Source organism: Gobio gobio (assembly GCF_949357685.1).
Source record: "Gobio gobio genome assembly, chromosome: 16".
In the NCBI taxonomy this organism is placed as follows: domain Eukaryota; kingdom Metazoa; phylum Chordata; class Actinopteri; order Cypriniformes; family Gobionidae; genus Gobio; species Gobio gobio.
This window is the reverse complement of record NC_137109.1, coordinates 35549137-35568588: the sequence shown is the minus strand read 5'-3', so window position 1 is coordinate 35568588 and position 19452 is coordinate 35549137. Positions and strand designations below refer to the sequence as shown.

General features: G+C 38.0%; 1 protein-coding gene across 10 annotated transcripts in view; it reads right to left on the bottom strand.

Annotated features, from left to right (window-relative positions):
• The window catches only part of diaph2 (diaphanous-related formin 2), a 551295-nt gene that overhangs the window by 320552 nt on the left and 211291 nt on the right, over nucleotides 1-19452 (bottom strand). For 7 of the 10 annotated variants that reach the window (XR_013818231.1, XR_013818232.1, XM_079839686.1 and 4 more), the window contains 6 exons: nucleotides 17271-17383; nucleotides 13347-13463; nucleotides 9740-9858; nucleotides 8558-8622; nucleotides 7355-7459; nucleotides 962-1024 (listed from right to left, as the gene is read on the bottom strand). Coding sequence is in view for 8 of the 10 variants with exons in the window: in XM_079839686.1 (XP_079695812.1) it covers nucleotides 962-1024; nucleotides 7355-7459; nucleotides 8558-8622; nucleotides 9740-9858; nucleotides 13347-13463; nucleotides 17271-17383 (582 nt within the window). In the remaining 2 variants the exon portion in view is untranslated. The remainder of the gene's footprint in view (nucleotides 1-961; nucleotides 1025-7354; nucleotides 7460-8557; nucleotides 8623-9739; nucleotides 9859-13346; nucleotides 13464-17270; nucleotides 17384-19452) is intronic. The other 3 variants (XM_079839692.1, XM_079839693.1, XM_079839687.1) reach the window with 1 other exon arrangement.

Here is a 19452-nt window from a genome sequence, read left to right as displayed (position 1 = left end):
ACACAATTTTCTCTAGCCATACCCACTATTCATTTTGAACAAAATCCATCATTTAGTCCAATTTTACAACAAAAACATTTTAAACAGGAACATTTTTCATTTAAAGCTCATTTCCCCCTATGGTTTCCTTTTGGCTTTTTATCTTTTAAAAAGAAATTTACTTCCAAAAAGTCTAGATTTCTAAAGGTCTAAGCTGGCCACTGACCTGGACTTGCTGGCCGTCTCTCATACTGTTTAGTTGCACTAATTAGCTGTCGGTGTGTCTGAAACTATCTGTTCTGTATGGACAGGAGAATATCAAGGGGACAAGTATCCATTTACACTCTCAAAGGGTGGGAGGGCACTCTTGGTAGAAACAGTCACAGTTTGGGTAATTAACTAGGACTAACACACAATTAAACCATCCCAATCTCATCTCTGATGAGCAAGAGGAAAATTAAATTAGATTTGGTTACTACTGAGGGTTACAATACTCTTGTTAAATGGAAGGATGGGTTTAATTTTCCCCTTCAAGCTGGAACTGCCTCTGGTAGCCTGTTCCATCATGTTCCTGTAGCATAAGTGGAAGAGAACGGTGCTAGCAACCCCAAAGTAGGTGTTTGATTCCCAGGGAACAAAAAAAACGCTTGCTTCACATACTTTCTAGTGTCTGTGGTAATATTCTAGTTCACAGTATAGAGATTCTATTTGGCAGAATCGACCATCGCAAGTTGTTTATATGCTGGATATGTGGGAAGGATTATGGCCTAATTGTGTAGCATGCATTTGTAATGAATGATTGCACCGCATCTGTTGAGAGTCTTGAGACAATACAGAAAATCAAGGCTCTGGCTGATCACTGAGGGGTAACAGCTTTGATCAACCTGTTAGAAGGTATAAAAAATGCAGATTTTCAAAGATGCAGGCAGGTGGCTGCGTTGAGCATGCTGGCAAAGGGAAAGGAGGCTGGGAGAACACCCACCTTGCTGTTTCTTTCGCTGATGCTTTTCTCTGCTTCTCTTAGCTTGTCTCTCTCACTAGTCAACTGGACAGGTGAGGGACAGACAGACACATACACAGACAGAGAGAGCAACAGTAAGGAAAAGACAGAGATTCCATAGCTGGAAAAGGAGAAAGGTAAAGAAAAAGCCAACTGCCAATTTTACTGAAGGTCACAAGGGGACAACAAGAAATTGGATGAAGGCAGCCTACTTGAACATTTTCAAAAACACAGTGTTTGCCTACTAATAAAGTAATAAAGGGTTTCATTAGTCATTGTTGTGAGATTCGTACTAGTTTCTTAAAAAGTTTTTCTTAAAAAAAGCGTTTCTTAGTTTGTCTTACTAGTTTCTTAAAAAGATTCTTAAAAGTTTTGAAAAGACAAATTAAGGACATCATTAAACATCCTTACTTAGTTCACACCCACTTTTTCAGCTTCCTGACATAAAAAAAGTCTTTGTTAAAGCCATGAACAAAACCAAACTGCTACACACAAATCAAACTTTGATTTGCAATTAAAAAAGTAATCAAACATTGGATAAAAAGACAAAGGTACAATCCCATGAATCACTGACTCTAGTGCACAACTGCAAACTTGTCGATTTTCGGCGACAATCGCTGTTTTCTTGGTCAATTGGATCATTTACGTGAATCGCGTAGAACCGGAGAGTTTTTGTTTTGGGTGTGGGGGGGTAGGTTCGGTGCACGCGTGTAACGCATACATGCCAACCCTCCTGATTTTTCCGGGAGACTTCCGAATTTCAAAGCCCCTCCCGAAAATCTCCCGGGCCGACCTTTCTCCCGATTTCCACCCGGACAACAATATTGCTACACCATCCGTCACTGGGCGCCGTTTCAGGCTATCCACGGCTCTGCTTTCGTCGGCGAAAAAGTTAAGAAACTCAACGCTAAGCCCTCAGTACCGAGCCGAGCACTTCCCTCACAGGGAGTGCTTGCTGTATTTTGTCTTGTTTTTAATGCACTTTAATGTACTGTATGGAAAATAATGCCTTAAATGAACTTGAGAGAAAATGAGATGCGGCGGTCATGCTGCCTTCACGTGCTCTCGGAATTATCGTAATATACGAGTTTCCTAGGTAAACATTGCACATGAACGCCCTCACATTTTGAAACTTGAATGCAATGCGCTCGTAATCACGACTTCAGAAGTCAGAATCATCAAATTTCCGATTGCACGTGAAGGCAGCATTATCCACATCATGTTTGGCTGAGGTAGATCTTAAAGTGACAGCAGCACTGATAATGTCTGTCATTGATGTTCAAAGAACAACGGGAACAGAAGATTGTAGCTTTAATGATGATTCATCTATATTTCACTTATTATTTATGCAGTTTAGAAAGGTGTTGATAACTTTATTCAATTTCTGTGTAGACTATGTCTGACAGGGAAGGCCACAGGTAAATAAACATTTATTATAATGGGTTTATGTAAAGATTGTTTTAAGTTCAATTAAATTAAAAGTAATTTTTCAAAGCCTAATAAATGTTGAAATTGGTAGCTTTCAGTTATACTGTAATGTAACATTATCAATGTTTCATATAGACATTAGTATCAGTGACACTGGCCTTCATTCATAAAAAAAAGATGCCATTACAACACACATTTAAAATAAGCTGTCTTTAAATTGTTTCTAAATTAATTTGGAGAGTAACTGAAATTATTACAATATAAAAATATTAAAAACTAATAATGATTAATTACAGAAAAAATGCGATTAATTTGGTTTTTTTTTATTATCAATTCACAGCACTAATATTTTGTTGTGACTTGAAGTGCTTAGAGTGCAGTGTTATGTTGCAGTATTTGTCCTGAAAAGTAAATGTGATGTTTGTTACCTCAATAAATTTAAGGTCATTCCTATTTTATGTTTTATGTTCTATTATATTGACATTAAAAACACTCTTTTTACGACTAAAATAACAGTTAAGGGTAAAAAAAACTGAATTCCCAAAAATTTAAACGGAAAAAAAAGGAATTAGCAATAATTAAAACGGAAAAAACGGAATTTGGGAAAAAATAAAACCGATTTCATACAATGTGTTATTTGAGTGTTGATTATTATACCTAAAAATAAATAGCAACTGAATTTAGGCTAATAGTTTGGGCTCTATTTTGTTAACCTTTAATATTAATGTGCAAGTAAGGGCTCCCTATATAATTTACAGAAATATCTTCAATAAACTTTTAGATATAATTTAATTCATTCAAGGACAGACACTTTTTTTCTTCTTCAGTAAACCACTGTTAAAAAAAAAAAATTAATAAAAAGCAATTTTTTAAAACTGCTGTACCGAACTCGTACCGAACAGTGATTTCAAAACCGATGTACGTACCAAACCGTCAGTTTTGTGTACTGTAACACCCCTACTGTCAGTCTTTTATTTTTTGTGTCATGCGTCACAACACTTCCTTGAGTCCCCCCCCCCCCCCCCCCCCCGACACTATCACCTTTTTTACTCTGCGGAGTTTGCAGGTCTGTAGTGTCATTTTTCTTTTACTTCTGCAACCTGACACTCTATTGGCTCTTGATGCTTTTGTTTCAATAACGTCGAAAGTAAAGTTCAAGGCGCAACTGACAGCAATGCAGTAAATTGGTTGTTGTCCTGTTGATGCAGCTTTGTGTCCTTTAGAGTTGCTTCTGGAATCCTTCAAGTCCTTCACATCGTTTCACTGTCTTGTCGACATGAATTTTGCACTTAGAATCAGCGATGCTTCACTCCCACTTTGAACTCGCTATGAGGGGCCTCTTTAAAAAAAAGAAAAAGAAAAAGGGGAAAATAACATCTTAACAGCCTCTTTCATTCAAGAGGAAGCATACTCCACTGCCTCTGAAATACACTTATATGGTGCAATTTCCCCATTTTGCACGTAGGACGGAATCAAATATTAAAGACATGTAATGGAAAAGAAGATGGATACTTCCATGGTGAAGACTGCTGAAAAAAACAACAACCTTTGATCATATTTGAAATGCTGTCCTTGCTTGTAGTGTTTAGTAAGTTTTGTTTTTTATCTTTATTTATTTTTGAAGATGTGAAGGGCAGAACATCAGCCAACACACTAAACATTGTCAAGATGAACAGAGGCATCTTCGTATTCCATGTGATAGTTTCCTTCAAGAGAAAGAGAGAGGGATGGCACACACATGCTGCATCTCAAACGAATCAGCCTGTAAAAGTAGTGTACCCTGTTTCTGACCATGGCAACAACAAGGAGCACATGGCAAAAAGCTCCATGATTCAAGTGCAGCGCCAGACTTATCGGATATCATTACCAACACACTCTTTGGCAATCCAGCCCAGCAGCAGCAATAAGACACAGGCCCAGCCCTGCGCTGCAATGCAATGTTACGAGTCCCATGTTGGTACAGACAGCTGACCACAGATCTTTCAGAAACCTATCAGGGTTCTGTAAAAGATTTCTCCCTCAGTATCACTTGAGTTCTGAATTATTAAGTGAGATACTGTTCGATTCCTCACCTCTGACTCGATTTCCTTTCTGTTGAATGGCCAAGAGGGAGGTAGGGGGTATGAGGAAGAAAACCCTGTAGAAATGTTGAATGTCAAATCAAGAAGGGGAAATATCAATCCACCACAACATGAAAAGAGAGAATATGGTTACAGGCTTATTTAAAACAGGGCTTGGCAGAAAAAACGGAGCAGGAGGCCAAATAATGTGTGCAATCTCATTAACTCTTAAAAATATTTGAATTAAAAGTGCAACTTTTATTATTTTATTCGTTCTATTTCATATTCAGTCTGTCCGAAATGTTCTGTACCGTGGCTTTGATGAGCCCAGATGACTATTATTTTCACATGAGCTGTTGCGCTGCTTGCACTGAATAATGGCTCTCTTCAATTATGTGTTAAAGGCAAATCTGCTGATAAGCATATCATTGCTGTCATCTCTTTGTTGTCCTTGAACTAAGGTCACCCGAATGGCACAAAATAATGTTAAAATTTGTGACATTCATGCTTGTCAGCTCAAAACTCTTAAAATGTACATTATAATGTAACCTACTGAGGCTTATTATAGAGACACTGATTATAATAGGGAGGTAAAATATGGAGATTTTTGAAGGGGTGACCTTTGGATCATTAATTCAGATTCAGAGGTATTTGGTTATATATATTCAGTATTTGGTTATAGCTTTGTGTTTTTGCTATTAGAAATTAAATAAATTCAAATAAATTATATAATATATAAAATATATACAATTATTAAATTAAATTAAATATTACAGTATAATGTGTTCAGAAACTAAGACCAACAAAGAACAAGAAGTCAGCATGTGGGCTGAAATGTGGGTAAGCGTATTCAGTTTTCACGGTGATGTTCTGTGCACCCAAAACCTGACAACATTGTACAACTGCAGTGGAAGAAGAGTTCTACACCGGCTGTCTAATAAAGGATACAATTTGTCAGCTTTGCGCATGACAACCTATCAGTTTATATCCCTTTCAGATGTCCCAAAACACCCACGGGATGAGTGCAACACTTTAATGCTAATATCTTGGTGCTTCTTTAACGAGCGCATTACATGTTCTCTACCAGAAGCCTGTTGATGCGAGAATGTTATGGAGCCAAAGCTTTGAACGTGCCTTCAGAGCACACGCTTGGAAAGAGTATATGCATCTCCAGGGCTCTGCTTCGCTTCTCTACCTGTTAATGTGCTGGAGATGACTGAGCTTCAAAGAGAATGAGATCGCCATGGGGTAAGACTGAAGGACACCCAGGGAAAAACAACAGCCGAATGACACTCTAGTCCAGGAAAGCAAAGCAGAAGAGAGCAGGTGAGCAGTCATTAACAGGGCTTCAGTGTCCGCATCGGGTGCACGCAATTTGGCTCGGCATGAATGAGTGTAGAAAAGGAGGGATGATGGTGACTGATGAGGAGCAGAGCGCAGAGAGGCCTGGGCTCATGAATATGTGTAGGAGTTGAGAAAGTGATGGACGAGGCAGATGGAGAGAAGGAGGGAGGCAGAGTGGGTAACGTGCAGTGATTCGGCTCTCGGGGCAGACAAAGTACAGGGGTGAGGACTGCACACAAATGAAGTGCTGGGCTCTGAAAAGCTCTGCTTTGCACAGGGAGGAACCCATTTCAGCTCCACCTCCACTAATGTGCCTATTTGGTAAATCTGTGAGAATAAATAGTGGTCCAAGCTGCCAGCATCCTTAATGACAGCAACTCATCTGAGTTTGGAGGTGGGGAGACGCTTTTGGGGGGAAGATGGGGGCAATAGGGCTTGGAGATGTTGAGAGGTAAGTAAAACGAAAGACGAAGTGCTGGCTTTTCCGACTGCAATATATTTGGTTTCTGGAAAACTATTTACGCTGTGGATGGCGCTTCACAAATGGTGTTTTTTCTTCTCCTATTAAACTCCATAAGCTAGCAAGCAAGCTACTTCTTTTGTCCCAAGGCACCACTAAAATCTAAAATGTTTAAAATTGGGTTTAGTAGGAAATAGCAGTCATTTTGTGGGTGAAGTACTGAGGGTTTTTCTTGACAAGAACGATGATGTGAAAGGCAAAGACGTAACGCAATCCCTCACAGCGTTGATACAATAGCTAGGAACGGGCTGCAATGGAGCAATTGAGAAAAATCTAATCCAACAATTTGAGGGGGAGATTGGCCATTTATTAAATCATACAATCCCTCAAGTCTTAAAATACCCACTTAGAGCACCACTGCATTCACGATAAAAGATAAAAAGGTTTAAATTTGACCAAATTAGCAGAGTCTCTCCCTTCACTGCCACATTAGCAGTTGCATTACCATTTGAAACAGACAGAGAAAAACTGCTTCATATGACCTCACAATACACAAAATAAGTACTAGTGATCCTAATATGCTTGTATAGCTCTTTTCCAGGGCATTTGATGAGCCGAGGGCACTGAGCGTCAAGAAGTTTTCATGATGGAGACAAATAATTTAATGCCTAGTAGTTTAATAGCCATTGGAGGATATTTGTGAGGTGAAGAAAGGCTGTCTGGAAACCGGAAAAGTAGGCGTGTTGCTTTATGGATTTGTAGGATAAAGGGCTCTTCTAAAGAAAGAATGGAACCACCAAGCTCTCATGAGAGAAGATAAAGGAAATCTCAGAGGATTTCTAAGCCTCAGAGAATACAGCAAAGCACAGATCAGTTCTGTGGTATAATCAGTGCCAACAAAAGGGTAAACTATGCATTTTAAAGGTGAACACTTGGGCTTCCATTAGTGTTAACCTGTGTTTGATACCCTTGGGTTGAGATCGCAGAGTGCCTGACTGGGTCAAACAAACGGCCTGCTCGTGAACCTGAAGTGGTGATAAGGGAGAGAAGAGTTTCTATAGAAGATTATGGTGCAAGTGTTACCTGGGCCAGCAGGGTGCTGATCTGTGTTTCTAGCCCTTTGATTTTCTCCTCCTGCTTCTGCAGCTCGGCCTGTGCATCCTGCCGTGCGCTAAACTCCTCGTCGAACTGAAGACAATAACACATATAAAAACACATTGAAGTAACTCTGCGGATGCCATAGAAACATCAACACATTTACTTTCACTATCATCATCATCATTAACTTAAGCCTGGGTCTCATTCACTCTTAAAGGGATCTAACAGGTGTAGAAAAGAGTTCTCACACCAAATGTTGTTCAATATAAAGCATTAATCGAAATAATCCATATTTTAACTACCGTTCGACAGTTTGAGGTCAGTCCGATTTTTAAAAACATTTATTGAGCAAGGAATGCATTCAAATTATGACTATTATTTTATCACTAAAGACTTTGATATTGTTACAAAAGATTTCATTTTCAAATAAATGCTGTTATTTTGAACTTTCCATTTCTAATCCATGTAGCCTTAGTGAGCATTAGAGTCTTATCGACCCAAAGTATTGAACGGACGACACTGTATATAAACATTAGATACATCATACTATTAAATATATACTATTCATGTTTTCAGATATACACAACATATATTGCAAACATACACAAAAAATGTGCAAACATTTGCATAACGATCTCTGCATGAAAGCACTGGTACACACAAACACAAGCATACATAGTAAAAAAGAGACTCAATGCTTTCAGCCGTCCAGTAGTATTTGTGTTACTTTGCCATTAAATTGCAAGCCTCAGATGTCTGGCTGACATTTGGTAGAGTTGGGCAGGAAGCTGAGCAAGAGCACGGATGCACTCTCTGTTCCCTCAAGCATCATGGGATACAGGTCTTGGCTTCACAGACAACACCAGCAAGTGTTAGCTCAGCATCCTTATGAACCACCAGAGGAAACGTTTCAAGTATTAAAAAAAGACAATATTGTTCATTGGGGCCTTTAACACTATTTGAAAAGGCGCCTGTAAATAGTGTTCCCAGTATGGTACAAACAAGCTTGCAGATTGGAGCATCAGGATTGATTCTGCTTGCACTGATACATATCATGTTGCTCTGTTGCCAGCTATTGATCAGGTGAGAGCAATCGATGCACTGTCTCACCGCTCATGGGAGAAAAGTTTGGTGACAGCAGCCTGGTTGCATACCAATAGCGGCACCCAGGGTGATTAATAAACTCACCTTTTTAGATAATTCAGCTGCTCTCTGCTCACTCTCTTCTACTTTGGCTTTATCCACGCATTGATCTGTCATACACAAATAGCCGGGTACATGAAAACACACAAAACACAAGAATATGCAAATTCCATGGTGCATTGTTAACATGACGCTTAAGATTCCACATCAGACAATCAAAAGAACAAAAAAGCGACTGGAATAAAATGAACCTGTCAGTGTCTCGCATACCACCCCCCTCTCCCGGAGATTTGTATTCTATTCGGGAGGTTTGAGAAGTACATTTAAAAACAGAGCCCTGCAAAATTTGTTTTCAACTCATTAAAGTAAGGGAAGAAGTGAGAAAATCTAACATTTTTTTTTATTTGTTCCTGCAGATGGGTCTGAAAACTTTTAATGAGCCTTTGTTGGCAAGTTATGAAAGTGTTAGTGACAAAACACAAAAGGGGGGCAAAGAATCAAAAAGAGGACAAACATTTACATCACCCTTATTTTATTAATTACTTTAGTGTCCAAGAACTGGATGACAAAATTGGCAATGAATGCTTATTTCTCTACCAACATTTAATCATAAAAACAAATGAAAAAGTCCAGGACTGCAAATATAACCGGTCGTGTTGCGTTTATAAGACATGACATGCCAGCCAGGTTTTGCAGATAATGTTTTATTTATGCATAACGAGTGTACTTATCTTATGTGTCAGGTGAGTGCAGGTGTTTCAGACAGGACTCTCATGGGGACCGGGGAATAATAATTAGATCTACTGCAGGAAATCGCAAAATTGTATCAACTGCAGTTGTATCTCCCTCAGTGTAGCATTATTTCACAGTTATGTTAGACAGACTGTAGTGGGAACCTGTGCAGGATTGTTGTAATCATAATGTAGACGTCCCATTAAGCCCCCAAAACGTCTTTCTGGTAGATTCGATTGAAGTGATATAACTCAATACCGCTCTCTCGCTTTTACCTAAACCTGGTTACCCGAAACCTGAAACTCCTTTTATTCATTCTGAAATGTTCTGGCCACTTTATCGCATGACCATAAAGTTCAGGACAGAATGTAATAGTCTGGAAAACTGAGTTGTACTAATGAATAATAACTTAAAAGGAAGTGCATAAAGGTTTAGTGTGGTGCTCATAACAAAGACGTTTTCTTCAAGACCCTGCAGACTTAATCTCAGACTTACCGATGAGGTGACTGAAGTCCACATCCAGTCTCTCCCTGTAGGCAAAATCAGGGTCCATCCCACTGCGGTGGAGGACGATTTGGGACACGCACTCCTCGATCACCTTGTAATACTGAGGCCTGTAATTAAAAGGAGGAGTACAGCAAGAGTGAGGGGGCAGAATATAACACGAGACAACGCCGTTAACTTCATATAAAATACCGCCTTGTGCATTCCGTTGAGGACAGTTCTTCATAAATCATCTGGTAAGACATATCTTTTAATGGCATTTCACGGCATTGAATTAAGGCTTCCTTTGGTACATAATGAAATCACTAACGGCAAAGCATGCAGCCATTGGGTGAGCAGTTGGGTGACTTTGTCCATTCAAGGTGAAGACAAACTGACATCCGGGCCTCCATGCTTCCCTCTCTAATTTGCAATCATCTTTGGCAATTAAGGGTGGCAATAAAACCTGCAGACGCAAATCTAATCAGTGTAATCTGTGTAATTAGTCACACAATGGCAGGGAAAACACGGCCTTGTGTTTGGAGGGGTGACAATGACGGGACGGGGAGTAAATGGGTCTGGGACTAGATACTGCCATGGCGCTTAGCATGTGACCTTTTCCAAGTTATATTACCAATTTTAATTGCGAGTGACATTTAACAAATATAATGTCGACTTAAGCCGAGCTCCGTAGTGGCAAACAATTATGTTCCAAGCATGACCTTGAATGTCTCTTGTAGGTATTCAATTTTCCTCACAGAAATGTGTCGTCTCCTTCTCCAGGCTTCTCGACAAGCTTTTGAATTCTAATGAACAAGCATGACTTTAAAAATGTCCCTATACTAAATAATTGAACCACAAATCTTAGCTAAAGCCACTTAATTCTACAGCATTCGATTTTTTCTTAAATCTCCAAACATTCTTGTTTGATAAACAATATTTTCGGGGGAATATAGCTAAGCTAATGGGTGAACGACAGTTTGTTGACCCAAGTTGATGAATTACGCAACAACAGGAGTGTCGCTTTGCTTATCTTTACAATCTATATAACAGTTTGCTTTGCTGCTCTTTTGATGTGTGTGCTGGTAATAAGAAAAATCTAAATGTCCAATAAGCTGCCAAAAAGGCAGCATATAGAGCAGTTAATTATTTTGACCATAGCCCATCAGTGTGCTTGAAGGTGCCTCTAAATAATAATAAAGAAAAGCTCTGATCAGTGTTGAATATTGCTAACTACAGCCATTAAAACACTCAAATAAAACAAAACAATAATATTAGATAAAAGTGTTACTTATAACACTACAACTAACTGAAAGTATTAAAGCTACTAAAACTTAAAAATAAATTAAAGCTAAACATAAATATTACAAAAGCATTATTTAACTTAAGAACTAAATTACGAAAAGTAATTAAAATTAAAAACAATAAAACACTTTTATATATTAATAAATACTACAAAAATATATAAATAATACTAAAACTACACTGATCGAAATATTCTCATTTAATGCATTGCATAATGCTAAAACATATTTTTTGAAAGAAAAGAGCAGAATTACAGCATCAAAGAGGACTGCATCTCTTGTTCTAACATTTAAACATAAGAGCATGTTTTGAATAAACCAGCTATTAAGACATTAACTATAATTGGATGTCTCTCCAAACTCAATGACAAATAACATATTTAAATAACCAAACAAATAATCATATTCATACAGTTTGCCAATTCAAGGCCTTGTTGTAAGAGACACGGCAGCGATGTGTAATAAGCATGCAGAGGGGGCGGACGGGGTGGCTGGAACTGATAGGGCTGAGAGTGTCACCGAGCCTGGCTTAGTGGCAAGGCCCGAAGCTTACGCCTGTCACTGATGTACACCATATCATTATCTCAATAAGCCGCCCTATTTTCTCAACATCCTGGCTTCCACCACTGCCGCATGCTGGATAGAACTGGGAAGGAGACGACTGACCCAGAACTGTCAGACCCCACCAGAGAAGACAGCATATGTCCCACTCAACAGAGCCACTCTTTCCTCCTCTCTCTCAGTCTGGCACCTTCACTGTCTGCCTCTCATCTCCCATCCAACCCCTGCTCCACACTGCCCATCTAATCTTCACATCAGTCACGGCCAAAAGTAGAAGATGTGCTCCACATACCCTCCCTATGATCTACCTTCTGTTAGAGAGTCTTAAAGAGTTATTGCCTAACATCTTCCACTGCTCCAAAAAGCAGTAAAAAGAAACGCTGAATGGCTGAAGGACATTGGTAACTTATTAAATCGTTCTGTTTATTTTATTTCAATAAAGAAAAAGAAAAAAGTTATTAAACAAAATGAGGGAAAACTTTCCACACAAATAACCAAGGACAGAGTTGAGGGCACAGACTTAAACGAGGATAAGGGTGTCTGGTTGAAATGGCTTTAAGAATGGCTTTAAATCAAACGATGCAATCTATTGGCACGGACAGCTCTCCTTTATGGCTGTCTTTGATCACCAGAGTACCTCCCAACACCTATGAACAAGAGCGACATTGTCAACTGATGCGGACTGAAGTAGAGATATGCCACCAGCCTATTCTTCCCGCCCTCTCCTTGGAGACTCGGCCATCAAAGTATGCATTGATCTCAAGGGATCCCTTTAATCTAAAATTATAGCCATACAATTTCCCAACCAGCCAATCCAATCTACATAAAACGTCTCACCAGGTTCAAAAGCATTCAAAGACATGAGTGATGAGATCTTTATAGAGTGACCATGTAATACAGATGCATATATGAGACAACAAACACAGATGCATATCCATCTTTGATGCTAAGCTTATATATATTTAAGTATATTAAAATGTCTGTGGGATTACTTGGGTCTTTTTCTCAGGAGAAAAATCTGAGAAGCAGGAGAATTAATTCTCTCTTCATTTAATCCTCATTGGCGACAAAAAAAACAAAACAATTGGAGACATTAAAGAGATTCCACTTGTTATTTTTCTTTCCTATGGGAGAGAGTCTTTAATAAGTGCATACATTTTTAATCAGCGTTTATAGTGATCCTGTTTTCTGCCGTTAGAGTTACAGACACAGATGCGGGAGGGATAGCACTGAACAAGATTCTGCCATACAACTTGCTTAATGTGTTTTCTATTTCTCGCTTTTTCCAACAAGCCAGGCAATACATTATTCATAGCTCAAAGTGAGCAGCAACATGTCCATGGTAAATTCCCTCCCTTTCATCGCTTCGCTCTTCCCTCTTTATTAAATATTTTACCTCAGCAACAGGTCTGATGCTACAGTGTACTGAAATGCTCAGTATCAGTTCTTCACTTTCTGGCAGACACACATACTCTGAATCCGGAGAGAATTTATTTATTTATTTTTTTTTAATTCTCATTCAAGACATCATGACTAAAATCTTACATCATGATACGAGTAATTTTATATTATTAACATTCATTTACATTTATATATTTCCATTTTTATTTCAATTGCAATCTCTGAATGATCATAGTCTAATATGTTTGTCAAGTCAATAGAAACTGAGAAAAGTGTTAATGACCAGGTAGATGCAGTCTTGTTACATCACACTTATGTAATAGATGTTAAAAATAATATATGATATCACTCACCTGATATAATAATCATTCCTGATGAGCAGCAGATGCTGGAGAATGGATAGGAAGTAAGAATCTGAGCCTGTGTCTTTCACCATGTTGGACAGGAGATGGTACACCTCACCCATATCAGTGCATGGATGGTTAAAGAAACAACTGTACATCCTGTTTGTTGATCTAAACATGACATTTTTATATACACACACACACACACATGTTGGGTTTTCATGTTTTATGGGGACTTTCCATAGGCGTAATGGTTTTTATACCGTACCTACCGTATATTATATCCCCCTACACTGCCCCTGCCCCTGCCCCTAAACCTACCCATCACAGGAGACATTCTGCATTTTAACATTTTCAAAAAACATCACAGTCTGATTTATAAGATGTTTTCCTCATGGGGACCAGCAAATGTCCCCATAAGGACGAGGATTTTGAATATTGCCATCTTTGTGGGGACTTTTTGTCCACACACACACAGACACAGGGCTTGACATTAACTTGTTTGCTAGTGTTTTTCCAAAGTTACTAGCCACTCAGCGTTTTCACTGGCCACAGTTTTGACATCGATACCATGGGGGAAAACTGCCATATAGATATTTTTATATTATCTCATAATTTGGCAGCAGGTATATTAGGCATGCTGTCAATTTAAGATAGGACGCACAGACCCATTATACTGTTACACGTGTGTTTTCTTTCTCGACAGTTTGTGTTCACTTAAAACGTAACTGACTACATTTACGTGAATACTTGACAAGACCGGCATTTTTAAATTATTTTGTGTGTATTTGACTTTTTAAGTGCAATAAACAGTGAAAAGGAATTCAATTTAGTATTGAGGGTATTGACTGTGTTACATGCCACTGCCGAAATCCACCCGCATTTGGTGGGTTAGCGGGTATTAATGTCAAAGCCTGTATACGTATACTTATAAAACTGTTTATAAAAAATACACTAGAGTGACAGGAATTAGTATTAAAGTGTAGTAGCACAAGATGAGAAAGAACAATAAAGCGTAAGCAAATATAACTAAAGGTGCATGGCCATCACTCACTGGAAATAACTTGCTTGCTTTCATTCAGAAAGAGGGCTGAGTCAAACCAGAACTGAGGCTATCTGTCTGCATTCTAAAGTCTCCTAAGGGATCTAATTTGCTAATATGAGTAAACAACAAGGATTGAAGAAAAGTCACAGAATAAATTCCTCTTCTGCCAGTTCATACCCTGGCCCTGGACATGAATTAAATGAACATTCTTTAAGTTTGATTATTTAAAACCATAAAACATGTATCAGTAACTTTCCGGTTTTTGGGTTTTTTTTTTTTTACTTTCTCGACTGAAACCTCATCCTCAGTTTGTTTTCTCCAAAACAGAAGAGATGTGCTCTTAAACTTGCAGAGTATTGATTAAATGTCCAACATCTTCTCTCCCTGGGGAGAAAGGGCAGTGGCTTTCCATGTCTAAAATAAAATGTAACATCAGATAGTTGTCAGTCTTTTTCTTCTTGTTGTTATTATTGTACTAAGGACTGACATCTCAACCCTCCCAGTTATGTCCACTCGAGTAAAATGAATGACTGGATCTACTTTCAATGGTGGCAAGCAAAAGCATGTGATGATTAAATGTAGCACTTGGTAGCTCATTAATTGTTTCTACTAATGGTCCTGGGATGGAGTTAAAAGAACAACACTGACCAAAATAAAATGAAATGAAATAATGAAATTAAATGAAATATGGGCATGAATAGTATGCACAGTTGCTGCATTGACCAGAAGTGGGTGAAAAATTGAGAGCAGTCATTACATGTACTGTACGTTTTGATAATGTCTGTTGAAATATTTATATGTTGACTGAAGGTTGCCTAGACTGGAGCACACTTTCTAGAGCCACCACATTTGCTGATTCCAATCCACTGAGATAGAAAACAAAGCTGTGGAGGCTTATAGATGAAAAACTAAAAAATACTGGAGAGTCTGTCTCCATTTAATAAAAGTCTGCCTCAGGTTAGAACAGGGGTAGGCAAGTTCGGTCCTAGAGAGCCGCTGTCCTGCAGAGTTTGACTCCAACCCTGAAAAACCCTCACCTGCCTGTAGCTTTAGTAATCCTGAAGACACTGATGAGCTGGTTCAGGTGTGTTTAATTAGGGTTGGAGCTAAACTCTGCAGGACAGCGGCTCTCTAGGACTGAACTTGCCTACCCCTGGGTTAGAATATTATATGTTCGTTAAAAGAATATCAACTAAAAACCTAGAAAAAAACCTATTATATTATATAACACTATATTTATGGAATAATAATAAAATGGAAAGATAAGACTTCAAGCCACTGCACTCCACTTTAAAAACTGCCCTTGCAGCAATCCAATCTGCCCCACTACTGCTGAACATTTTCTGATTAGCTCATATCACTTCAGCCATGTATTGCATGTTCTCTCAACTCAATATAAGAATACAAGCATCTTTAGAGCATTATTGCTGAGAACACAGGAGATCTGCTTAAGTGAATCATTTTCTCCATACTTCAAAGCTAGCAAAACACACCGGAAAGTCATTCTCTCTATTAAGCAGGGCCATAAGTGTGCACATAGACACAACGTCAGTATTTGTATTTTGGGCATGTTTGCAGTAATATACTGGTGGGGAAGGTGCTGCATAAACATGAGCTGTATCAGCATGAAGCTGAGCAATACAGAAGACAGAGAGGGAGGGTCAATCAATCACGGTGCCCAACTTTCAATTAATATTCAACAGCTTCCTGAAGGCACTACAGTGGCCAGAGCTAAACTGGACCAGAAGTGCTATATTCCTGATAATGATAATAATAATAATAATAATAATAATAATAATAATAATAATAATAATAATAATAATAATAATAATAATAATAATAATAATAATAATAATAATAATATACAGAGAAAGAGACATAGATTAGATAGATAGATAATATAGATCAGACAGAGAGACAGACAGACAGACAGAATGAATAGACAGAATGAATAGATAGATAGATAGATAGATAGATAGATAGATAGATAGATAGATAGATAGATAGATAGATAGATAGATAGATAGATAGATAGATAGATAGATAGATAGATAGATAGATAGATAGATAGATAGATAGATAGATAGATAGATAGATAGAGAAGAGGGGAAAAAAAGAAGGACTGAGAAAGACAGAGACCGTTGCTTAGACACGCATATTACACAAGGCACTTACAGATCAATGCCAAATTGTCCTTAGAGACAAATGTTGTGTCTCTTACACAGTTGGCTGCTCACAAAAATCATTAGTCCAGACAGCCTGAACTAAAACTCTAACTTCGCCATCATTTCAGTGCAGCTTTCCCTCTGAGAGCTTATGGAAAGAGGGCGAAACGATAAAAATGATCAACAAAATCAAAACTAAAATAACCGAAAATATATGCTTAACTGTTTTTCGAATTCAGTGAATGGCTTTGAGCTACTTTATAAAGGGTACTGCGAGGATACAGACACAAATTCAGAAGCTACTGCATATGGCTGCCACGTACACAGCTGTGGCCTGAAGGGTCAGATGCAGATGTAGAAACAGGGAGAAAATAAGTGTGAATGGATTTCCATAGCCACGTAGCATAGTCTATCCGCAGATTTGAGGGGGAATGAAACAGAGGAGAGGTGAGCGTAGAGGTTGCTCTCTGTGTCTCTGGAATGTCAGTATAATGAGCTCAGGGCCAGAGGAGGATGCTGGGATATGTGTGCGGTGCGTGCATGAGTTGATGTGAAGAGGTTTGTTTACCACCAGAGTTGCCAGAGGCTGGACTGGAATTGAAGAAAAAAACCTGATGCTCAAATCCCTTCTGAATGAACTGGAGGTCTTGGCTTTAGACCCATGAGCTGCACCAGGCGCCCTCACGGCTGCACGCACGGCCGAGGCAGCGGTAAAAAGGATATTCCATCTCTGCACGGATGTCATCTAGTCGGTGAGACAGTTCGATGGAATCCTCCTCCTTATTTTCATTAAACACCTTCAGCTGAATGTCAAGCTCCTCCGTCTCCTTCAGCTCCTGTGATTACAGAGGGTGATATGAGAGGAATGAGTGACTGATGAACACGTCGTCAAATAACACTGGTAATATAAAAAGGAAGTTCGAGAAAATGTCTGCTTTTTGAACACCTCGAAAGCACCTCTTTGTACATGACCCACATAAAGGCCTCTTAAGAAATCAAAATTAGTTGTGTGGCATTTAGTGCAGGTCTGAGGTTTAAGGCCATGCTAGTACACTGCGTGCATTAAGGTTTGCATTAAGGTTGTGTACATTTTTTCAGATTATTTAATCAACAGAAAGCTCAAAAGGACAGCATTTATCTGAAATATAAAGCTTTTGCAACATTATAAATGTCTATAAGGTCACTTGATCAATTTAATGCATCCTTTCTGAACAAATTTATTAATTTCTTTAAGTTCTTTACCCAAAAACTAAAAAAAAACTAAAAATCTTACCGACCCAAAACTTTTGAACGGTAGTACAATGTTACAAACGCTTTCTATTTCAGATGAATACTGTTCTTTTGAACTTTCTATTCTTTAACTAATCCTGAAAAAAAAATTTACACAACTGTTTTCAACATTGATAATAATAATAAATGTTTCTTGAGCAGCAAATGATTCTGAAGGATCATGTGACTCTAAAGACTGGAGTAATGATGCTGAAAATTCAGCTTTGCCATCACATAAATCAATTGCATTTTAAAATATATTCAAATAGAAAAAAGGTATTTTAAATTGTAAAAATATTTCACATTAATTAAGTTTTTGCTGTATTTTTGATTAAATAAATGCAGCCTTGGTGAGATTAAGAGACTACTTTCAAAAACATTAAAAAGCCGTAATGTTTCCAAACTTTTGACTGGTAGCGTATATATCACTTATGAATCATTAAATACAAAATGAATAGTAGTTATTAAGATTAATGTGGTTTGGAATTGGTAAAATGTGCCTGTAAAAAAATATATGATCAGAAAATCAACATGCCTAATAATTATGCACGCAGTGTATACTCCTAAATGTTTAATCATAGCAAAAGTAAATTTCTTACTTTAGTTAATTTTTCATCTCGGTTTTTTGTTTATTTAAAATTAGACAAATCTGATATTATTTGAATCTTGAGCAAGTTCTTTAATGCTGATCTAACCAGCTGAAGACACGGGCCGGGTTTAAATCCCAGTTGTGCAGGTGGGGCATGTTGTAACACTGTGTTACAATGAGCCCCTATTAGAACTATGCTATTATATTCTATACTTTTATGAATTCTATTGAGAAACCATGAAAAAAAGGTGAATAAAGACAGTCAATGTTCAGAAATGATTAATTATTATTATAATGTTTTGAACTATGGTGTATAGCTTTGTTTTGCGGTGTATTTGTTGTCAAACTCAAACATTGGTTTATTTTTAATGATAAAAAAATGCCATTAATTTATATGAAAAAGTTAATAATTGTATTGTATTGACAAAATGTTTTAGTTTGTCTTGCATATTTTTTTATTATATCAGATAACATTTTATGCTCTAATTTAGTCATGTTACAATGTGCCCCTCACATGTTACAATGTACACCATCTATGGGGCATGTTGTCACATTTTGACTTCCATTCTTTCAGGGTAAATCAAGAAAAATGTAAACACTGTATTAATGAAATAAAACCGCATAATTGTATTAGACATGAGGGAAATTAATGTGGGAAAAAATAAATACTCTGAACCCCAGTGAATTTACACTAACTGAGAAAGTCGAAGTGTTAGGTTGTGCCCCGCTCTCCCCAACACATTCAAAACTGATAGTTTACAGGTTTTAATAACCTCAAAACAGCAAGTGCAAGTGGAAAGAAAATAATGTCTGTATGTCTTGCCCAAAGGCATTTGTTTTGTTCTTTTATTGAATGGACGACAATGGAGGAGAGGCTTCAGTATCATTAAGGAATCAACAGCTTATTGGCTAATTTTCAACGTTTGCCTTTAAACCAGGCCCGTCGCAAAGGTGGTGCAAGGCCCTGTGGTGGTGGGGGTGGGGGGGGGTGGCGGTGCTATAGTAACGTGTGTTTACTGTTGCTATAGTGATGAACAATTTGTTTTT